General features: G+C 48.0%; 1 protein-coding gene across 1 annotated transcript in view; it reads left to right on the forward strand.

The window, feature by feature from the left end:
- The window catches only part of LOC147098153 (myelin-associated glycoprotein-like), a 42,806-nt gene that overhangs the window by 7,048 nt on the left and 16,153 nt on the right, over positions 1-19,605 (forward strand). Inside the window, exon 4 of the mRNA XM_085971348.1 lies at positions 12,494-12,775. Coding sequence (XP_085827474.1) covers positions 12,494-12,775 — 282 coding nt within the window. The remainder of the gene's footprint in view (positions 1-12,493; positions 12,776-19,605) is intronic.

The raw sequence follows: 19,605 nt of genomic DNA on the forward strand, positions 1-19,605 counted from the left end.
GTCATCTTCTTCTTCTGGTTCGTCTTTTCCTTTCCTGCTTCTTGGAGACTCTCTGTGCTCTGCTGCCAGTCGCATGCACAGTTCCTCCTCCTCTTTCTCCTGTTGCCTTAGCAGCGCCACCCTCTCCCGATGTTTCTTAGACTTTTTGTGATTCTTCCGGGTTTTTGCACTTCGGAAGATTTCCCCACAAGCTGGGCAGAACAGGTCATCGTTATATTCGGTGTCGTTCAACAGGACATGGTAATAATCGGTGTCATCCTGAGCTAGGCCTGCGAGAGGGTCTTGTATTTTCTCCATGCCCAGCTGGACGTTAGCCAGCTTTTGTTCCCCCTCCCGACATCTCACTGGAAGAGACTTCTTCATGTCTTCAGCTTCCTCCAGCTTTTTCTGGGCTTCCTGCAAGTCTTTTACTAATGACCTCATTCATGATTTCAATACTTCGACTTCATTCAGAGGTTGATTGATTGTATTATTCAATCCCTCTACTGTAGCAGCTGCTTCAACATTCTGTTGTTCAACATTGACGTGAGTCAGTGTACTTTTGGCATTCAAAGGTTGCTGTGCTGCCATCTTCTCAGTCTGTGTTGTAGCCTCAGCTATTTCAACAACTTTTGAGAGCTCCAAACCCCTCTCCTTTGAAGATTTAAACTCATGTGCGAATTGTTCCCATTTCAGAGTCTTGTCCCTCAGCATATGAAGGAGTTGGCTGACCGTTAACTCTTCTGACCTCATCCTTTTCCCAGTAGCTGCAGGGATGTTTATAACCTTGCCCTGGGGCTCCTTTGCTGTTTCTCCTTCGCCATCATCCGCAGCCTCCACCCTTCGAATTCCCACACGTGAATCGTCCGGTGATGCTGCACCCAACTTCAGTAGGAGCTCGGAATTCCTGGCGACCAAATCAGCATTTTCTGCCTGCAATCCGCTAACAAGTGCCTTCAGTTGCTGAATATCTTGTTCCACCAGATTAGAGCACGCACCTTCAGAACCCAAATCAGCTTTGATTCGTTTGGTCTCCTTGCGCAGCCGGTTTGTTTTCTCCTTCCGCTGTGGCTGTTGTCTTTCCAGGTTCTTCCACTCTGTGTCAAAGAACTTTTTCATTGCTTTCATCTCTTGCTCGAGATGGCAACTCAATTGTTCTAATTGCTGTTGTAATTTGAAATGGAGTTGAGTTCTAGCCCGGTGTTCCTCAGAATTGTGCCTGTCTGTAACCTGGACAGACTCAGAATTCTCTGTCACATTATGTTGTTGTTGTTCAGAGGAATTCTGTTCGGAAACTTTGTTCTCTTCTGAAACATAAGCATTTATGTACTCCTTCGTTTCCTCAACCTTAGTCAGCACGTCCATTTTAGGCTTGTCTTTCTCACCTAGGCTGGTCTTTTCGTCATCCGCTTCAGAGTCTGAGCTGATTGTCTTCACCGAGTTCTCAATCGCTATTGCTTTTAGGTAGTGCCATTCCATGTTTATTTCCCTGATCCACTCCCGTCCCAGAAGTGGTGGACCTCCCTCAGGTAATACATATAAGTCCATTCCTGGGTGTTCTTTGCCCCTGTCTCTCACCTTGACTTTGATCTTTCCCATGGGGTATACCTTATGCCCCGTGTATGTCTGCAATACGATCTTGGTATCTCTCAAGGGTATATGTGAGAATAGCCGGTTGTAATCCCTTCGATTTATGACTGATAGGGCTGATCCTGTGTCCAATTCCATTTTCACTCGGACTCCGGCTATTTTTAGCCTGACCCAGATAGTTTGCAGGTCAGTTTCCTTACTCACATTGTGAATTCTCAGACTACCCAGTTCCTGGCCGTTTGGGTCTGAATCCGAATTCTGTTCATCGGAACTCTTCTCAGCCACCTTGTGTACCTTGTTGTACATTTCCTGCGGTGACTTTTTTTTGTTGTAGTCGGTCTTCTGTCCCGACCGGCATACCTTAGCTATGTGACCAAGCTTGCCACATTTTCTACATTCCTGGTTTTTAAACCAGCATTGGTTCTGGTCGTGTGTTGTCTTCCCACAACGATAACATTTCGATGTACCCAAAGTAATTTTATCCACACTGAGTACCGCTGCCTTCAGCTGCATTTCCGCAGTGCCTTTTGCTGCGGCTTCGTGCGATGCTGCAATAAGGACAGCCCGATCAAGTGTAAGATCGTTCTCTTCGAGCAGACGCTTTTGTGTTCCTTCCTTCGACAACCCGCACACGAACTTGTCTCTCAATGCCTCTGTCAGATTTTCCCCAAACTGGCAGTATTTCGCTAGTCTACGCAGTTCGACCAAGTATTCCGCATTGCTTTCCTCTTTCCGTTGTGTTCTCGCATAGAATTTGAATCGTTCCGCCAACATCAGTGGTGTGGGGTTCAAATGATTCTTCAGAACAGTAACAATATTAGCGAAAGTCTGCTCCGCTGGTTTAGCTGGTGCTAGGAGATGCTTCAATAGCCCGTATGTCTTTGCCCCCATTGCGTTTAATAAGGTGAGAGCTTTATCCTCATCTTCTATTTTATTAGCCTCACAATATATCTCCATATGTTCTACGTACGTGGCCCAATCTTCCACCTCGGCATCGAAGTTGTTGATGTTACCATGCTTAGGCATCTTCACTATCTTTCTGTGAAACGACCACGAATTTGTACGTTAACTTTTTTTTTTTTTTACAAAAATGTCGGTTTCCCGCGCTTGTCTTCTTCCCCGCCGACTTCCAAAATGGCGGGTTTCCCGCGCTTGTCTTCTTCTCCGCCCACTTCCAAAATGGCGGTTTCCCGCTTTCTTCCCCTGGCGGGAGGGGTAAGCTTTCCTACGGGCGACGACCGCTGGCTTTCGGGGTTTGCAGCTTGCGCGTCTGCTTCAGTGCGTTCCTTGTTCCCTTTTCTCGCAGGGCAACCGGCGCTGGGGACAACCCGTTGATGGCGAACAGTTCCAGCCGCTGGGCTGGATCTCGCTCCGTCTCCCTCGCTCGGGCTCTGTCTCTCCCGCTCGCTCGGGCTCTGTCTCTCCCTCAGCGGCTTCCGATCGCGCCTCCCCGCCCTCTCGCAGTCCGGTCCTTCCCTCCCCGGCTGCTCTGAGTTCTCCGCGGTTTATTTATTTTAATTCTTTCCGTGCCTTACGATCCCGGTCGCAGCGCCTCGCGGCTTCGGTAGCTGCCCGGCCTTTTTCGCCGGTTGCGGTCGAGCTGTCTCACGACGCTGTTGCGTCTCCCAGCCCCTGGTAGCCCGGTCTCCCACACCAGCTGCGTTCCCGCTTGTACCACAGCTTCCGTGCTCCACGCTGCCCCAGTCTCAGCGCCTCTGGGCCCGACTTCTGTCCGGCTCCTTTCCCCCGACCGTGGTCGAGTTCACTGCCCTTATCCTCTGTTTATTTTTTTACTTTTCCCCTTACTCACAGTCCACGTGGCCGACTTGCTTCTCTTGGCTGATCGGCTCACTCACCACCGTGGCAGAAGGGACAATTAGTGCCTGTTGCTGATGGAAGGCTTCATGTCTGAAGTCTTCCTTCTTCTTTGCTCTGCAGACTCGAGTTTTCTCTCAGCAGAACGACGAGGGCGGGTGCCTCTTCTCGACGCTCGGTAACTGCTTTGGATGTATCGCTGCCGCAGGGTAAGATCGAACTCGTCGCCACTGTAAAGTCTGTAGGTATTATAGTGAATTAATACACAGACTACAAGAGTAACTTTAACAGGACTTTACTATTCGAAGGTCAGGGCGAATCTGCCCAATAAATCCTGACACAGCACTTATATACCGGTGTGGTCACCGTCGGTAGTACAGTATACAGCAGCCAAGATAAAGTAGTGCCACACCTAAAATAGTTCTCTTAAAGGTGGACGGTTACATACAATAATTCTCTTAAAGGTAGAACAGTTACATACACTACACAGGTCACCTGTTATTTATGGATAAATATTGGCCAGGACAATGGGGCGAACTGTTCTTTGAATAGTGTCATGGGATCGTTTACATCCAACTGAGAGGGCAGGTGGAGCCTCGTTATAACGTCTCGTGAAAGAAGACACCTCCATCACTGTAGCACTCCCTCAGTACTGACCCTCCGACAGTGCAGCACTCCCTCAGTACTGCCCCTCCGACAGTGCAGCACTCCCTCAGTACTGCCCCTCCGACAGTGCAGCACTCCCTCAGTACTGCCCCTCCGACAGTGCAGCACTCCCTCAGTACTGCCCCTCCGACAGTGCAGCACTCCCTCAGTACTGCCCCTCCGACAGTGCAGCACTCCCTCAGTACAGCCCCTCCGACAGTGCAGCACTCCCTGAGTACTGCCCCTCTGAAAGTGCGGCGCTCCCTCAGCACTGCCCCTCCGACAGTGCAGCGCTCCCTCAGTACTGCCGCTACGACAGTGCAGCACTCCCTCAGTCCTGCCCCTCCGACAGTGCAGCACTCCCTCAGTACTACCCCTATGACAGTGTAGCACTCCCTCAGTACTGTCCCTCCGACAGTGCAGCACTCCCTGAGTACTGCCCCTCCGACAATGCAGCACTCCCTCAGTACTGCCCCTCCGACAGTGCAGCACTCCCTGAGTACTGCCCCTCCAACAGTGCAGCACTCCCTCAGTACTGCCCCTCCGACAGTGCGGCGCTCCCTGAGTACTGCCCCTCTGACAGTGCGGCGCTCCCTCAGTACTGCCCCTCCGACAGTGCAGCACTCCCTCAGTACTGCCCCTCCGACAGTGCAGCACTCCCTGAGTACTGCCCCTCCGACAGTGCAGCACTCCCTGAGTACTGCCCCTCCGAAAGTGTGGCGCTCCCTCAGTACTGCCCCTCCGAAAGTGTGGCGCTCCCTCAGTACTGCCCCTTGGACAGTGCAGCACTCCCTCAGTACTGCCCCTCCGACAGTGCAGCACTCCCTGAGTACTGCCCCTCTGACAGTGCGGCGCTCCCTCAGTACTGCCCCTCCGACAGTGTGGCGCTCCCTCAGTACTGCCCCTCCGACAGTGCAGCACTCCCTGAGTACTGCCCCTCTGACAGTGTGGCGCTCCCTCAGTACTGCCCCTCCGAAAGTGTGGCGCTCCCTCAGTACTGCCCCTTGGACAGTGCAGCACTCCCTCAGTACTGCCCCTCCGACAGTGTAGCACTCCCTGAGTACTGCCTCTCTGACAGTGCAGCACTCCCTCAGTACTGCCCCTCCGACAGTGCAGCACTCCCTGAGTACTGCCTCTCCGACAGTGCGGCGCTCCCTCAGTACTGCCCCTCCGACAGTGTGGCGATCCCTCAGTACTGCCCCTCCGACAGTGTGGCGCTCCCTCAGTACTGCCCCTACGACAGTGCAGCACTCCCTGAGTACTGCCTCTCTGACAGTGTGGCGCTCCCTCAGTTCTGCCCCTTGGACAGTGCGGCACTCCCTCAGTACTACCCCTCCGACAGTGTGGCGCTCCCTCAGTACTGCCCCTCCGACAGTGTGGCGCTCCCTCAGTACTGCCCCTACGACAGTTAGCACTCCCTCAGTACTGCCCCTACGAGAGTGTGGCGCTCCCTCAGTACTTTCCCTCGGACAGTGCGGCACTTCCTTAATACTACCTCTCTGACTGTGCAGAGCTCCCTCAGTACTGTCCCTTCAACAGTTAGCACTCCCTCTGTACTGCCGCTCCGACAGTGCAGCGCTCCCTCAGTACTGCCCCTCCGACAGTGTGGCGCTCCTTCAGTACTGCCTTTCCGACAGTGCCACTGCCCCTGTGACAGTGCGGCACCCCCTCAGTACTGTTCCTTTGACAGTGTGGCACCCCCTCAGTACTGCCCCTCCAACAGTGCGGCGCTCCCTCAGTACTGTCCCTTCGACAGTCCGCACTCCCTCAGTACTGCCCCTCCAACAGTGCAGAGCTCCCTCAGTACTGTCCCTCCGACAGTCAGCACTCCCTCAGTACCGCCCCTCCGACAGTCAGCACTCCCTCAGTACTGCCCCTCCGACAGTGCAGCGCTCCCTCAGTACTGCCCTTCCGACAGTGCGGAGCTCCCTCAGTACTGCCCCTCTGACAGTGCAGAGCTCCCTCAGTACTGCCCCTCCGATAGTGCGGCACTCCCTCGGTACTGCCCCTCCGACAGAGCAGAGCTCCCTCGGTACTGCCCCTCCCACAGTGCAGAGTTCCCTCGGTACTGTCCCTTCGACAGTCAGCACTCCCTCAGTACTGCAGTAAAGTGTCAGCCTGGATTATGTGCTTTACGGTCTCAGGGTCTCTTAAAATGCTTCTCAGCCAATGTAAGTTAAATGACCTTTATTTGTTTTGAGATGCACCACAGAATCTCTCAATTACTTCTCTTAATATGAATAACGATTCAGCGATCAATATAAAGGAAGGGAATTCTACCACCATACTCTGCTCTGTCGAGAGCTTCCCAGCTTCTAACCTGACGTGGCGACATCTTGGTGTCACAATGAACAGAACAAGTTCCAACAACGAGCTGTGGTTGGAGTTTCCTCACGTTAGTCTCCAGCAACCCTGAATGTATCAGTGTGTGGCAGAGAATGAACATGGAGCAGTGGCGATGACCATAACCATCACAATGGTTTGTGTGTCTACAGAAACTTCCACAACTCTCAAACACAGACACATACGAACACATACACGCACTCACACATGGACGTACGCACACACACCCATGCAGGCACACACCTACGTACACACACAAACACACACATGGATGCACACACTCACATGCTTGGACACACATACGCATGCACACAAACTCGCACACGCATGCACAGCCACACATACATGCACTCACACTCACCTGTGAGTTGCCTGACCGCCATCAGTATTGCATTGAGTATCGGCCTGGATTCTGGGCCTTGTGTTGAAATACTACAAACAAGAGATTAACAAGGATAGATGCTGAGAGATTGTTTCCCCTGGCTTTAGAGTCCAGGACTAGGGGGCATAGTCTCAGGGTAAGGGTCCGGCATTTAAAGACAGATGAGGAGGAATCTCTTCACTCAGGTGGTTGTGAATCTTTGGAATTCTCTGCCCCAAAGGGCTGTGGATGCTCAGTCGTTGAGTATTTTCAAGGCTGAGATCGATAGATTTTTGGACTCCAGAGGAATCAAGGGATATGGGGATAAGGCAGGAAAGTGGAGTTGCACTGGAACCTCAGCCATGATCTTATTGAATGGCAGAGCAGGCGTGAGGGGCCGAATGGCAGAGCAGGCGCGAGGGGCCGAATGGTGGAGCAGGCGCGAGGGGCCGAATGGCAGAGCAGGCGTGAGGGGCCGAATGGTGGAGCAGGCGCGAGGGGCCGAATGGCAGAGCAGGCGCAAGGGGCCGAATGGCGGAGCAGGCGCGAGGGGCCGAATGGCAGAGCAGGCGTGAGGGGCCGAATGGTGGAGCAGGCGCGAGGGGCCGAATGGCAGAGCAGGCGTGAGGGGCCGAATGGTGGAGCAGGCGTGAGGGGCCGAATGGTGGAGCAGGCGCGAGGGGCCGAATGGCCAACTCCTGCTCCTAATTCTTATGTTCCGATGTTCTTCTGTAAGACCATGGGTTAAACGAGCAGTTTCCTGCCCATAGAATTGTAGGTTTCTACCTCAATACTCCATCGGTCCCTCACATTGGCCAAACAGAGGGCATGTTCCACAAGGGCAAGCAAAGGTGAAGGGCAGATAGCAAGAACTTGCATTGATATAGCACCTGTCACATCCTCAGCAGCTTATTGTTTCACAAATCAATGCAAACCAGCTGCCCTGTTTGCTGAACAACAGTGACAACACTTGAAAAGCAATGTATTGGCTGACAAGCCCTTGAGGACATTCTGAGGACATGAACGGCAATTTCTTTCCCTCTAGACGGACAGCGCCTCTGCTGGTGGGAGGGTGTAATTACAGCGTGACTCTTTACATAAGCAGTGTCCATTATAAATGTTGACATAGGAACTTATAATGGGGAAATAAATTTGCAAATGAAGAGACAGATAAGATATGGAGATATGAAGTTCAGACTCTTGCTGTGCACAGTTTGCTCACAATAAAACCCTTATTTGTCTTTAGATGCACCACGGAATCTCTCAATAACATCTCTAAATAAGATTGAAGCTTCATCGTTCAATATTAAAGAAGGGAATTCGACATTGATACTCTGCTCTGTCGAGAGCTTCCCAGCTTCTAACCTGAAGTGGCAACATCTTGGTGTCATAATGAACAGAACAAGTTCCAACAACGAGCTGTGGTTGGATTTTCCTCACGTTACATCCAGGGTCGCTGGAGACTATCAGTGTGTGGCGGAGAATGAACACGGAGCAGTGGAGAGGACCATAACCATTATTGTGGAACGTGAGTTTGCAGATATTTTCACAACTCTCACTCACACATGCGCGCACGTGTACATACACACGCATACGCCTCTGCAAACACAAACATGCAGACACACATGCACACAGAAAGGCACACTAACACACACACAGAAACACACAAGCTCTCTTGCACACACCTGTGAGTTGTCTGACCTCCATCAGTACTGTAGTGGAGTTTCGGTCTGGATCCTGGGCTTTGTGTTAAAACACTGAATACAACAGATCAACGAGACGCTGGATTCGACGAGCGGTGCCGGACACAGAGATACTCCATTGTTCCCTCACATGGCCCAAACAGAGGGAACGTTCCACAAAGGCAAGCAAAGCTGAAAGACAGAAAGAAAGAACTTGCATTGATATTGCTCCTGCCTCATCCTTAGCATCTCTCAGTGTTTCACAGTTAATGCAAGCTGGCAACCATGTTTGCCTATATAACAATCATGACAACACTTCAATAGCAATTAATTGGCTGTCAAGCACTTGGGGACATATCAGGATGTTAAAGGAACTTTTTCTCTTTCTAGACAGAGAGCGCCTCCACTGGTGGGAGGGTGTAATTACAGCGTGACCGTTTACATCGGCAGTGTCCATTATAAATGTTGACATAGGAACTTATAATGGGGAAAGATGGAAAAGCATGCAGACAAAAGATACAGAGAGATGAAGCACGGACCCTTGCTGTGCACCATGCCTGATTACAGTAAAATCTTTATTTATATTCAGACGCACCACGGAATCTCTCCATTACCTCTCCTGATACGATTAAAGATTCATTGGTCAACATAAAAGAAGGGATTGCTACAGTGATTCTTTGCTCGGTCGAGAGCTTCCCAGCTTCTAACCTGACGTGGCGACATGTTGGTGTCACAATGAACAGAACAAGTTCCAACAACAAGCTGTGGTTGGACTTACCTCACGTTACATCCAGGGTCGCTGGAGACTATCAGTGTGTGGCGGAGAATGAACATGGAGCTGTGGAGAGGGCCATAACCATCACTGTGGCACGTGAGTCTACACATACTTCCACATCTCTCACACACTCGAACACACACACTCCAAAACATATATATGCATGCACACACATGCACACACCACCATACAGAAACCAATACACACGGATACACACACATGCACACACACGCACACACACATGTATGCATATGCACACACTTAACCACACATACAAAATTGGATGCACACACACTGATGCGCAGACATGCATGCACACGTGCACACACACATGCATACAGACACATATACTCACATGCACATACTCATGCACACAGGCACATGCACACAGACACACATGCACACACGTACACACGAAGGCTCACTCATACACACAGAAATACACTAGCACACACAGGTCTATGAGTTGCCTGACCTCCCTCAGTACTGCATTGGAGTGTTGGCCTGGATTCTGTGCTGTGTGTTGAAACACTGCAAACAAGAGAGCAACAAGACCCTGGAGTCGACGAGCAATGTCCTGGATAGAGAATTGTAGGTTTCCCCCTCAATACGCCATCATTCACTCAAATTGCCCAAACAAAGGGAACATTCCACAAGGGCAAACAAAGCTGAAGGACAGAAAGAAAGAACTTGTATTGTAATAGCACCTGTCACACCCTCAGCATCTCTCAGAGTGTTTCACAGTCAATGCAAATTGGCTGCCATGTTTGATTGTGTAAAAGTGACAACACCTCAATAGCAAGTCATTGGCTGCCGAGCCCTTGGGAACATCCTGAGGATGTGAAAGGCACTTTCTTTCTTTATAGAAGGCTGGTGCCTCCACAGTGAGAGGGTGTAATTACATAGGCAGTGTTCTTTATAAACGTTGACATAGTAATTTATAATGGGGAAAGATGGCTGGAATATACCAAAGATAGAGAGAGATGAAGCACGGACCCCTGCTGTTCACTGTGTTTGCTCACAGTAAAATCTTTATTTTTCTTTAGACGCACCACGGAATCTCTCAATTACATCTTTAAATATGATTGTAGATTCATTGATCAATATTAAAGATGGGAATTCTACACTGATACTCTGCTCTGTCGAGAGCTTCCCAGCTTCTAAACTCATGTGGCAACATCTTGGTGTCATAATGAACAGAACAAGTTCCAACAACGAGCTGTGGTTGGATTTTCCTCACGTTACATCCAGGGTCGCTGGAGACTATCAGTGTGTGGCGGAGAATGTACATGGAGCAGTGGAGAGGACCATAACCATTATTGTGGAACGTGAGTTTGCAGATATTTTCACAACTCTCACTCACACATGCGCGCACGTGTACGTACACACGCATACGCCTCTGCAAACACAAACATGCAGACACACATGCACACAGAAAGGCACACTAACACACACACAGAAACACACAAGCTCTCTTACACACACCTGTGAGTTGTCTGACCTCCATCAGTACTGTAGTGGAGTTTCGGTCTGGATCCTGGGCTTTGTGTTAAAACACTGAATACAACAGATCAACGAGACGCTGGATTCGACGAGCGGTGCCGGACACAGAGATACTCCATTGTTCCCTCACATGGCCCAAACAGAGGGAACGTTCCACAAAGGCAAGCAAAGCTGAAAGACAGAAAGAAAGAACTTGCATTGATATTGCTCCTGCCTCATCCTTAGCATCTCTCAGTGTTTCACAGTTAATGCAAGCTGGCAACCATGTTTGCCTATATAACAATCATGACAACACTTCAATAGCAATTAATTGGCTGTCAAGCACTTGGGGACATATCAGGATGTTAAAGGAACTTTTTCTCTTTCTAGACAGAGAGCGCCTCCACTGGTGGGAGGGTGTAATTACAGCGTGACCGTTTACATCGGCAGTGTCCATTATAAATGTTGACATAGGAACTTATAATGGGGAAAGATGGAAAAGCATGCAGACAAAAGATACAGAGAGATGAAGCACGGACCCTTGCTGTGCACCATGCCTGATTACAGTAAAATCTTTATTTATATTCAGACGCACCACGGAATCTCTCCATTACCTCTCCTGATACGATTAAAGATTCATTGGTCAACATAAAAGAAGGGATTGCTACAGTGATTCTTTGCTCGGTCGAGAGCTTCCCAGCTTCTAACCTGACGTGGCGACATGTTGGTGTCACAATGAACAGAACAAGTTCCAACAACGAGCTGTGGTTGGACTTACCTCACGTTACATCCAGGGTCGCTGGAGACTATCAGTGTGTGGCGGAGAATGAACATGGAGCTGTGGAGAGGGCCATAACCATCACTGTGGCACGTGAGTCTACACATACTTCCACATCTCTCACACACTCGAACGCACACACTCCAAAAAATATATATGCATGCACACACATGCACACACCACCATACAGAAACCAATACACACAGATGCACACACATGCACACACACGCACACACACATGTATGCATATGCACACACTTAACCACACATACAAAATTGGATGCACACACACTGATGCGCAGACATGCATGCACACGTGCACACACACATGCATACAGACACATATACTCACATGCACATACTCATGCACACAGGCACATGCACACAGACACACATGCACACACGTACACACGAAGGCTCACTCATACACACAGAAATACACTAGCACACACAGGTCTATGAGTTGCCTGACCTCCCTCAGTACTGCATTGGAGTGTTGGCCTGGATTCTGTGCTGTGTGTTGAAACACTGCAAACAAGAGAGCAACAAGACCCTGGAGTCGACGAGCAATGTCCTGGATAGAGAATTGTAGGTTTCTCCCTCAATACGCCATCATTCACTCAAATTGCCCAAACAAAGGGAACATTCCACAAGGGCAAACAAAGCTGAAGGACAGAAAGAAAGAACTTGTATTGTAATAGCACCTGTCACACCCTCAGCATCTCTCAGAGTGTTTCACAGTCAATGCAAATTGGCTGCCATGTTTGATTGTGTAACAGTGACAACACCTCAATAGCAAGTCATTGGCTGCCGAGCCCTTGGGAACATCCTGAGGATGTGAAAGGCACTTTCTTTCTTTATAGAAGGCTGGTGCCTCCACAGTGAGAGGGTGTAATTACATAGGCAGTGTTCTTTATAAACGTTGACATAGTAATTTATAATGGGGAAAGATGGCTGGAATATACCAAAGATAGAGAGAGATGAAGCACGGACCCCTGCTGTTCACTGTGTTTGCTCACAGTAAAATCTTTATTTTTCTTTAGACGCACCACGGAATCTCTCAATTACATCTTTAAATATGATTGTAGATTCATCGATCAATATTAAAGATGGGAATTCTACACTGATACTCTGCTCTGTCGAGAGCTTCCCAGCTTCTAAACTCATGTGGCAACATCTTGGTGTCATAATGAACAGAACAAGTTCCAACAACGAGCTGTGGTTGGATTTTCCTCACGTTACATCCAGGGTCGCTGGAGACTATCAGTGTGTGGCGGAGAATGAACATGGAGCAGTGGAGAGGACCATAACCATCACTGTGGAATGTGAGTTTACAGATACTTCCACATCTCTCACACACTCGAACAAACACACTCCTAAAAACATATATGCATGCACACACACATGCACGCGTGCACACACCACCATACACAAACCATTAAACACGATACACACACGCACACACAGATGTATGCACATGCACACACTTAACCACACATACAAAATCACATGCACACGCACTGATGCACAGACATGCATGCAAACACATGCACACACAAATGCATACACAGGCATATACACGCATGCACATACTCACGCACACAGCCACATGCACACAGACACCCATGCACACACGTGCACACGAAGGCTCACTCATACACACAGAAACACACTAGCACACACAGGTCTATGAGTTGCCTGACCTCCCTCAGTACTGCATTGGAGTGTTGGCCTGGATTCTGTGCTGTGTGTTGAAACACTGCAAACAAGAGAGCAACAAGACCCTGGAGTCGACGAGCAATGTCCTGGATAGAGAATTGTAGGTTTCTCCCTCAATACTCCATCATTCACTCACATTGCCCAGCAAAGGGAACGTTCCACAAGGGCAAACAGAGCTGAAGGACAGAAAGAAAGAACTTGTATTGTAATAGCACCTGTCACACCCTCAGCATCTCTCAGAGTGTTTCACAGTCAATGCAAACTGGCTGCCATGTTTCTCTATATAACATTGACAACACCTCAATAGCAATTCATTGGTTGACAAGCCGTTGGGAACTTCCTGAGGACGTGAAAGGCCCTTTCTTTCTTTATAGAAGGCTGGCGCCTCCACTGGTGGGAGGGTGTAATTACAGTGTGACAGATTACATAGGCAGTGTCCTTTATAAAGGTTGACATAGGAACTTATAATGGGGAAAGATGGCTGAAAATGCATGCAGGCAAAAGATACAGAGATATGACGCATGAACTCTTGCTCTTCACTGTGTTTGCTCAAAATAAAATCTTTATTTTTCTTTAGACTCACCACGGAATCTCTCAATTACATCTCTACATTCGATTGAAGATTCATCGATCAATATTAAAGAAGGGAATTCTACACTGATACTCTGCTCTGTCGAGAGCTTCCCAGCTTCTAACCTGAAGTGGCAACGTCTTGGTGTCATAATGAACAGAACGAGTTCCAAAAACGAGCTGTCGTTGGAGTTTCCTCACGTTACATCCAGGGTCACTGGAGACTATCAGTGTGTGGCAGAGAATGAACATGGAGCACTGGAGAGGACCATAACCATCACTGTGGAACGTGAGTTTACAGATATTTTCACAACTCTCACTCACACATGCACGCACATATGTGTATGCAGCTACAGTGTATCCAACTACAGCTACTGGCAGACCGCATTGCAGCGCTGGAGCTGTGAATGGATACATACTGGAGCATTCGCGATGCTGAGGATGTCATGGATAGCACGTTTAATGAGTTTGTCACTGACGTAATAAAGACTCACTATGCACTTGGTTGAACATAAAGCAAGGCTTTAATCGACTTGTAACAAAACATGAAGGTCTAGTTAGTAGTCACTAGCTTCCTGTTACCGGACTGTCTCTGGCCAAAGTGGGCCCATGCCCGAGTATTTATACTCCTCGGGCGGCGCCCTCAGCTGGCCATTCAGTAGTACTTATTGTAGAAGTTGCGATTTATGACAGTCACACCGCAGGTAAAGGCTGCACAGGCAGGAAGGGAATGGTTGACCACCAGGTAGAGTACTAGGCACAGGCAGGTAGTGCAGGGGTCCCCTGTGGCCATCCCCCTCTCAGACAGATATACCGCTTTGGATATTGTTGGGGAGGATGGCGTACCAGGGGAAGGCAGCAGCAGCCAACTTCCTGGCACCATGGGTGGTTCTGCTGCAGAAGACGGGAGGAAAAAGAGGGGTAGAGCTATAGTAATAGGGGATTCTATTGTAAGGGGAAGAGATAGGCATTTCTGCAGCTGCAAACGTGACTCCAGGATGGTATGTTGCCTCCCTGGTGCAAGGGTCAAGGATGTCTCAGAGCGGCAGCAGAACATTTTGGACAGGGAGGGTGAACAGCCAGTTGTCGTGGTGCATATAGGTACCAACGATATAGGTAAAAAACGGGATGAGGTCCTAAAAGCTGAATATAGGGAGTTAGGAGGTAAATTAAAAAATAGGACCTCAAAGGTAGTAATCTCAGGATTGCTACCAGTGCCATGTGCTAGTCAGAGTTGAAATAGAAGGCTATTTCAGATGAATGTGTGGCTAGAGGAAAGGTGCAAGGGGGAGGGATTCAAATTCCTGGGACGTTGGAACCGGTTCTGGGGGAGGTGGGACATGTACAAAACGGACGGTTTGCATCTGGGCAGGACCGGGACCGATGTCCTAGGGGGAGTGTTTGCTAGTGCTCTGGGGGAGGGTTTAAACTAAAATGGCAGGGGGTTGGAAACCTGTGCAGGGAGACAGAGGAAAGGGAAACAAGGATAGAAGCAAAAGACAGGAAGGAGAAAAACAAAGGTGGCAGTCAGAGAAATCAAGGGTTTAAATCAAACATGGCCACAGTAAATAATAATTCTAAAAGGTGTAAGAGTGTTAAAAAAACAAGCCTGAAGGCCTTGTGTCTTAAAGCGAGGAGCATTCGTAATAAGGTGGATGAATTAGCTGCGCAAATGGAGGTAAACATATATGATATGATTGGGCTTACGGAAACATGGCTCCAGGCTGACCAAGGCTGGGAACTCTACATCCAGGGGTATTCAATATTCAGGAAAGATAGGCAAAAAGGAAAAGGAGGTGGGGTAGCATTGCTGGTTAAAGAGGGGATTAACACAATTGAAAGGAAGGATATTAGCTCTGATGATGTGGAATCTGTATGGGTAGAACTGAGAAATACCAAGGGGCAGAAAACATTAGTGGGAGTGGTATACAGACCCCCAAACAGTAATGTGGAGGTTGGGGATGGCATTAAATGGGAAAATAGAGAAGCATGCAATCAGGGCACAGCAGTTATCATGGGTGACTTTAATCTACATATAGATCGGGCTAACCAAATTAGTAACAATACTGTGGAGGAGGAATTCCTGGAGTGTATACGGGATGGTTACCTGGAGCAATATGTCGAGGAACCAACTAGAGATCAGGCCATCTTAGACTGGGTAATATGTAATGAGAAAGGATTAATTAGAAATCTTGTTGTGCGAGGCCCCTTGGGTTGGAGCGATCATAATATGATAGAATTCTTCATTAAGATGGAGGGTGAAGTCGTTGACTCAGAGACTAGGGTCCTGAATTTAAATAAAGGAAACTACGATGGTATGAGCCGAGAGTTGGGTAGGATTGATTGGGGAATGTTACTCAAACGGTTGACGATGGATAGGCAATGGCAAACATTCAAAGATCGCATGGATGAACTACAGAATTTGTTCATCCCTGTTTGGCATAAAAATAAAACAAAAAAAGGTGAATCAACTGTGGCTAACAAGGGAAATTAGGGATAGCATAAGATCCAAGGAGAGGACATATAAATTGGCCAGAAAAAGCAGTAAACCTGTGGATTGGGAGCAGTTTAGGATTCAGCAAAGGAGGACAAAGGGATTAATTAAGAGGGGGAAAATAGTGTATGAGAGTAAGCTTGCAGGGAACATAAAAACTGACTGTAAAAGCTTTTATAGATATGTGAAGAGAAAAAGATTGGTGAAGTCAAGCATAGGTCCCTTGCAATCAGAATCAGGGGAATTTATAATGGGGAACAAAGAAATGGCAGACCAATTAAATACATACTTTGGTTCATCTTCACAAAGGAGGACACAAATTACCTCCCAGTGATGTTGGGGAACATAGGGTCTAATGAGAGGGAGGAACTGAATGAAATCAATATTTGTAGTGAAATGGTGTGAAGGAAATTGACGGGATTGAAGGCCGATAAATCCCCAGGGCCTGATCATCTACATCCTAGGGTACTTAAGGAAGTGGCCCTAGAAATAATAGATGCATTGCTGGTCATCTTCCAAAATGCTATAAATTCTGGAACAGTTCCCATGGATTGGAGGGTAGCTAATGTTACCCCACTATTCAAAAAAGGTGGTAGAGAGAAAACGGGGAATTATAGACCGGTAAGCCTGACATCGGTAGTGGGAAAAATGCTAGATCCCATTATAAAAGATGTAATAGCAGAGCACTTAGAAAACAGTGACAAGATCGGACAAAGTTAACATGGATTTACAAAAGGTAAATCATGCTTGACTAATCTACTGGAATTTTTTGAGGATGTAAATAGTAGAATAGATAAGGGAGAACCAGTGGATGTGGTGTATTTGGACTTTCAGAAGGCTTTCGATAAGGTCCCGCATAAGAGATTAGCGTATAAAGTTAAGGATTGGGGGCAAGGTACTGACTTGGATAGAGAACTGGTTGGCTGACAGGAAGCAAAGAGTTGGAATAAACGGGTCTTTTTCCGAGTGGCAGGCAGTGACTAGTGGGGTACCGCAGGGATCGGTCCTAGGACCCCAGCTATTCACAATATATATAAATGATCTAGACGAAGGAACTAGATGTAATAGCTCCAAGTTTGCAGATGACACAAAGCTGGGTGGGCGTGTGTGCTGTGAGGAGGATGCCAAGGAATGACAGTATGATTTGGACAGGTTGGGTGATTGGGCAGAAGCATGGCAGATGCAGTATAATGTGGATAAATGCGAGTTTATCCACCTTGGTGTCAAAACCAGGAAGGCAGATTATTATCTGAATGGCAATAGATTGGGAGAAGGGGAAGTGCAACGAGACCTGTGTGTCCTTGTGCACCAGTCGCTGAAGGTAAGCATGCAGGTGCAGCAGGCGGTTAAGAAGGGAAATGGTATGTTGGCCTTCGTAGCGAGAGGGTTCGAGTACAGGAACAAAGATGTCTTGCTGCAGTTGTACAGGACCTTGGTAAAACCACATCTTGAGTTTTGTGTGCAGTTTTGGTCTCCTTATCTGAGGAAGGATGTTCTTGCCATGGAGGGAGTGCAGCGAAGATTCACCAGACTGATGCCTGGGATGGCAGGAATGACGTGTGAGGAGAGATTGGGTTGATTGGGCTTATACTCGCTGGAGTTTAGAGGAATGAGAGGGGATCTCATTGAAACTTATAAAATTCTAACAGGACTAGACAGCCTAGATGCAGGAAGGATGTTCCCGATGGCCAGGGAGTCCAGAACCAGGGGTCACAATCTAAGGATAAGAGGTAAGCCGTTTAGGACAGAGATGAGGAGGAATTTCTTCACCCAGAGAGTGGAGGACCTGTGGAATTCTCTACCACAGAAGGCAGTGGAGGCCAATTCATTAAATATATTCAAGAACATGTTGGATATATTTCTTAAGTCTAAAGGGATCAAGGGATATGGGGAGAAAGCAGCGACAGGGTACTGAATTTGGATGATCAGCCATGATCTCATTGAATGGCGGAGCAGGCTCGAGGGGCCAAATGGCCGACTCCTGCTCCTATCTTCTATGTTTCTATGTTTCACACACCTCTGCAAATACAAACATACAGACACACATGCAAACAGAAAGGCACACTAACACACATACAGAATCACACAAGCACTCTTACACACAGCTGTGAGTTGCCTGACCTCCATCAGTACTGCAGTGGTGTCCCAGCCTGGATCCTGGGCTTTGTGTTAAAACTGAAAACAAGAGATCAACGAGACGCTGGATTCGACGAGCGGTGACGGACACAGAGATACTCCATTGTTCCCTCACATTGCCCAAACAGAGGGAATGTTCCACATAGTCAAGCAAAGCTGAAAGACAGAAAGAAAGAACTTGCATTGATATTGCTCCTACCTCATCCTTAGCATTTCTCAGTATTTCACAGTTAATGCAAGCTGGAAGCCATATTTGCCTATATAACAACCATGACAACACTTCAATAGCAATTCATTGGCTGTCAAGCCCTTGGGGACATCTGAGGATGTAAAAGGCACTTTTTCTCTTTCTAGAAGGAGAGCACTTCCACTGTTGGGAGGGTGTAATTACAGCATTACAGTTTACATCAGCAGTGTCCATTATAAATGTTGACATAGGAATTTATAATGGGGAAAGATGCCTGGAAATGCATGGAGACAAAAGATACAGAGAGATGAAGCATGGGCTCTTGCTGTGCACCATGTCTGCTCACAGTAAAATCTTTATTTATCTTCAGACGCACCACGGAATCTCTCCATTACTTCTCCTGATACGATTAAAGATTCATTGGTCAACATAAAAGAAGGGATTTCTACAGTGATTCTCTGCTCTGTCGATAGCTTCCCAGCTTCTAACCTGATGTGGCGACATGTTGGTGTCACAATGAACAGAACAAGTTCCAACAACGAGCTGTTGTTGGACTTACCTCACGTTACATCCAGGGTCGCTGGAGACTATCAGTGTGTGGCGGAGAATGAACATGGAGCTGTGGAGAGGACTGTAACCATCACTGTGGCACGTGAGTCTACAGATATTTCCACATTTCTCACACACTCGAACACACACACTCCTAAACACACATATGCATGCACGCACACATGCACACCACCATACACAAGCCATTACACATGGATACACACACGCACACACATGTACGTGCATGCACAAACTTAACTAAACATAAAAAATCGCACATATTTGCACTGATGCACAGACATGCACAGACATGAAAGCAAGCACGTGCAGACACACATGCATACTCACACATATAGACACATGCAGATACTCATGTACACAGGCACATGCACACACATATACATGAAGGCTCGCTCATGCACAGAAAAACACAAGCACACACAGGTCTATGAGTTCACTGACCTCCCTCAGCACTGCACTGGGGTGTTGGCCTGGATTCT

This window comes from Somniosus microcephalus, chromosome 30 (assembly GCF_052327205.1).
Source record: "Somniosus microcephalus isolate GS21.2 chromosome 30, FLI_Smic_1.0, whole genome shotgun sequence".
NCBI classification, from domain to species: Eukaryota; Metazoa; Chordata; class Chondrichthyes; order Squaliformes; family Somniosidae; genus Somniosus; species Somniosus microcephalus.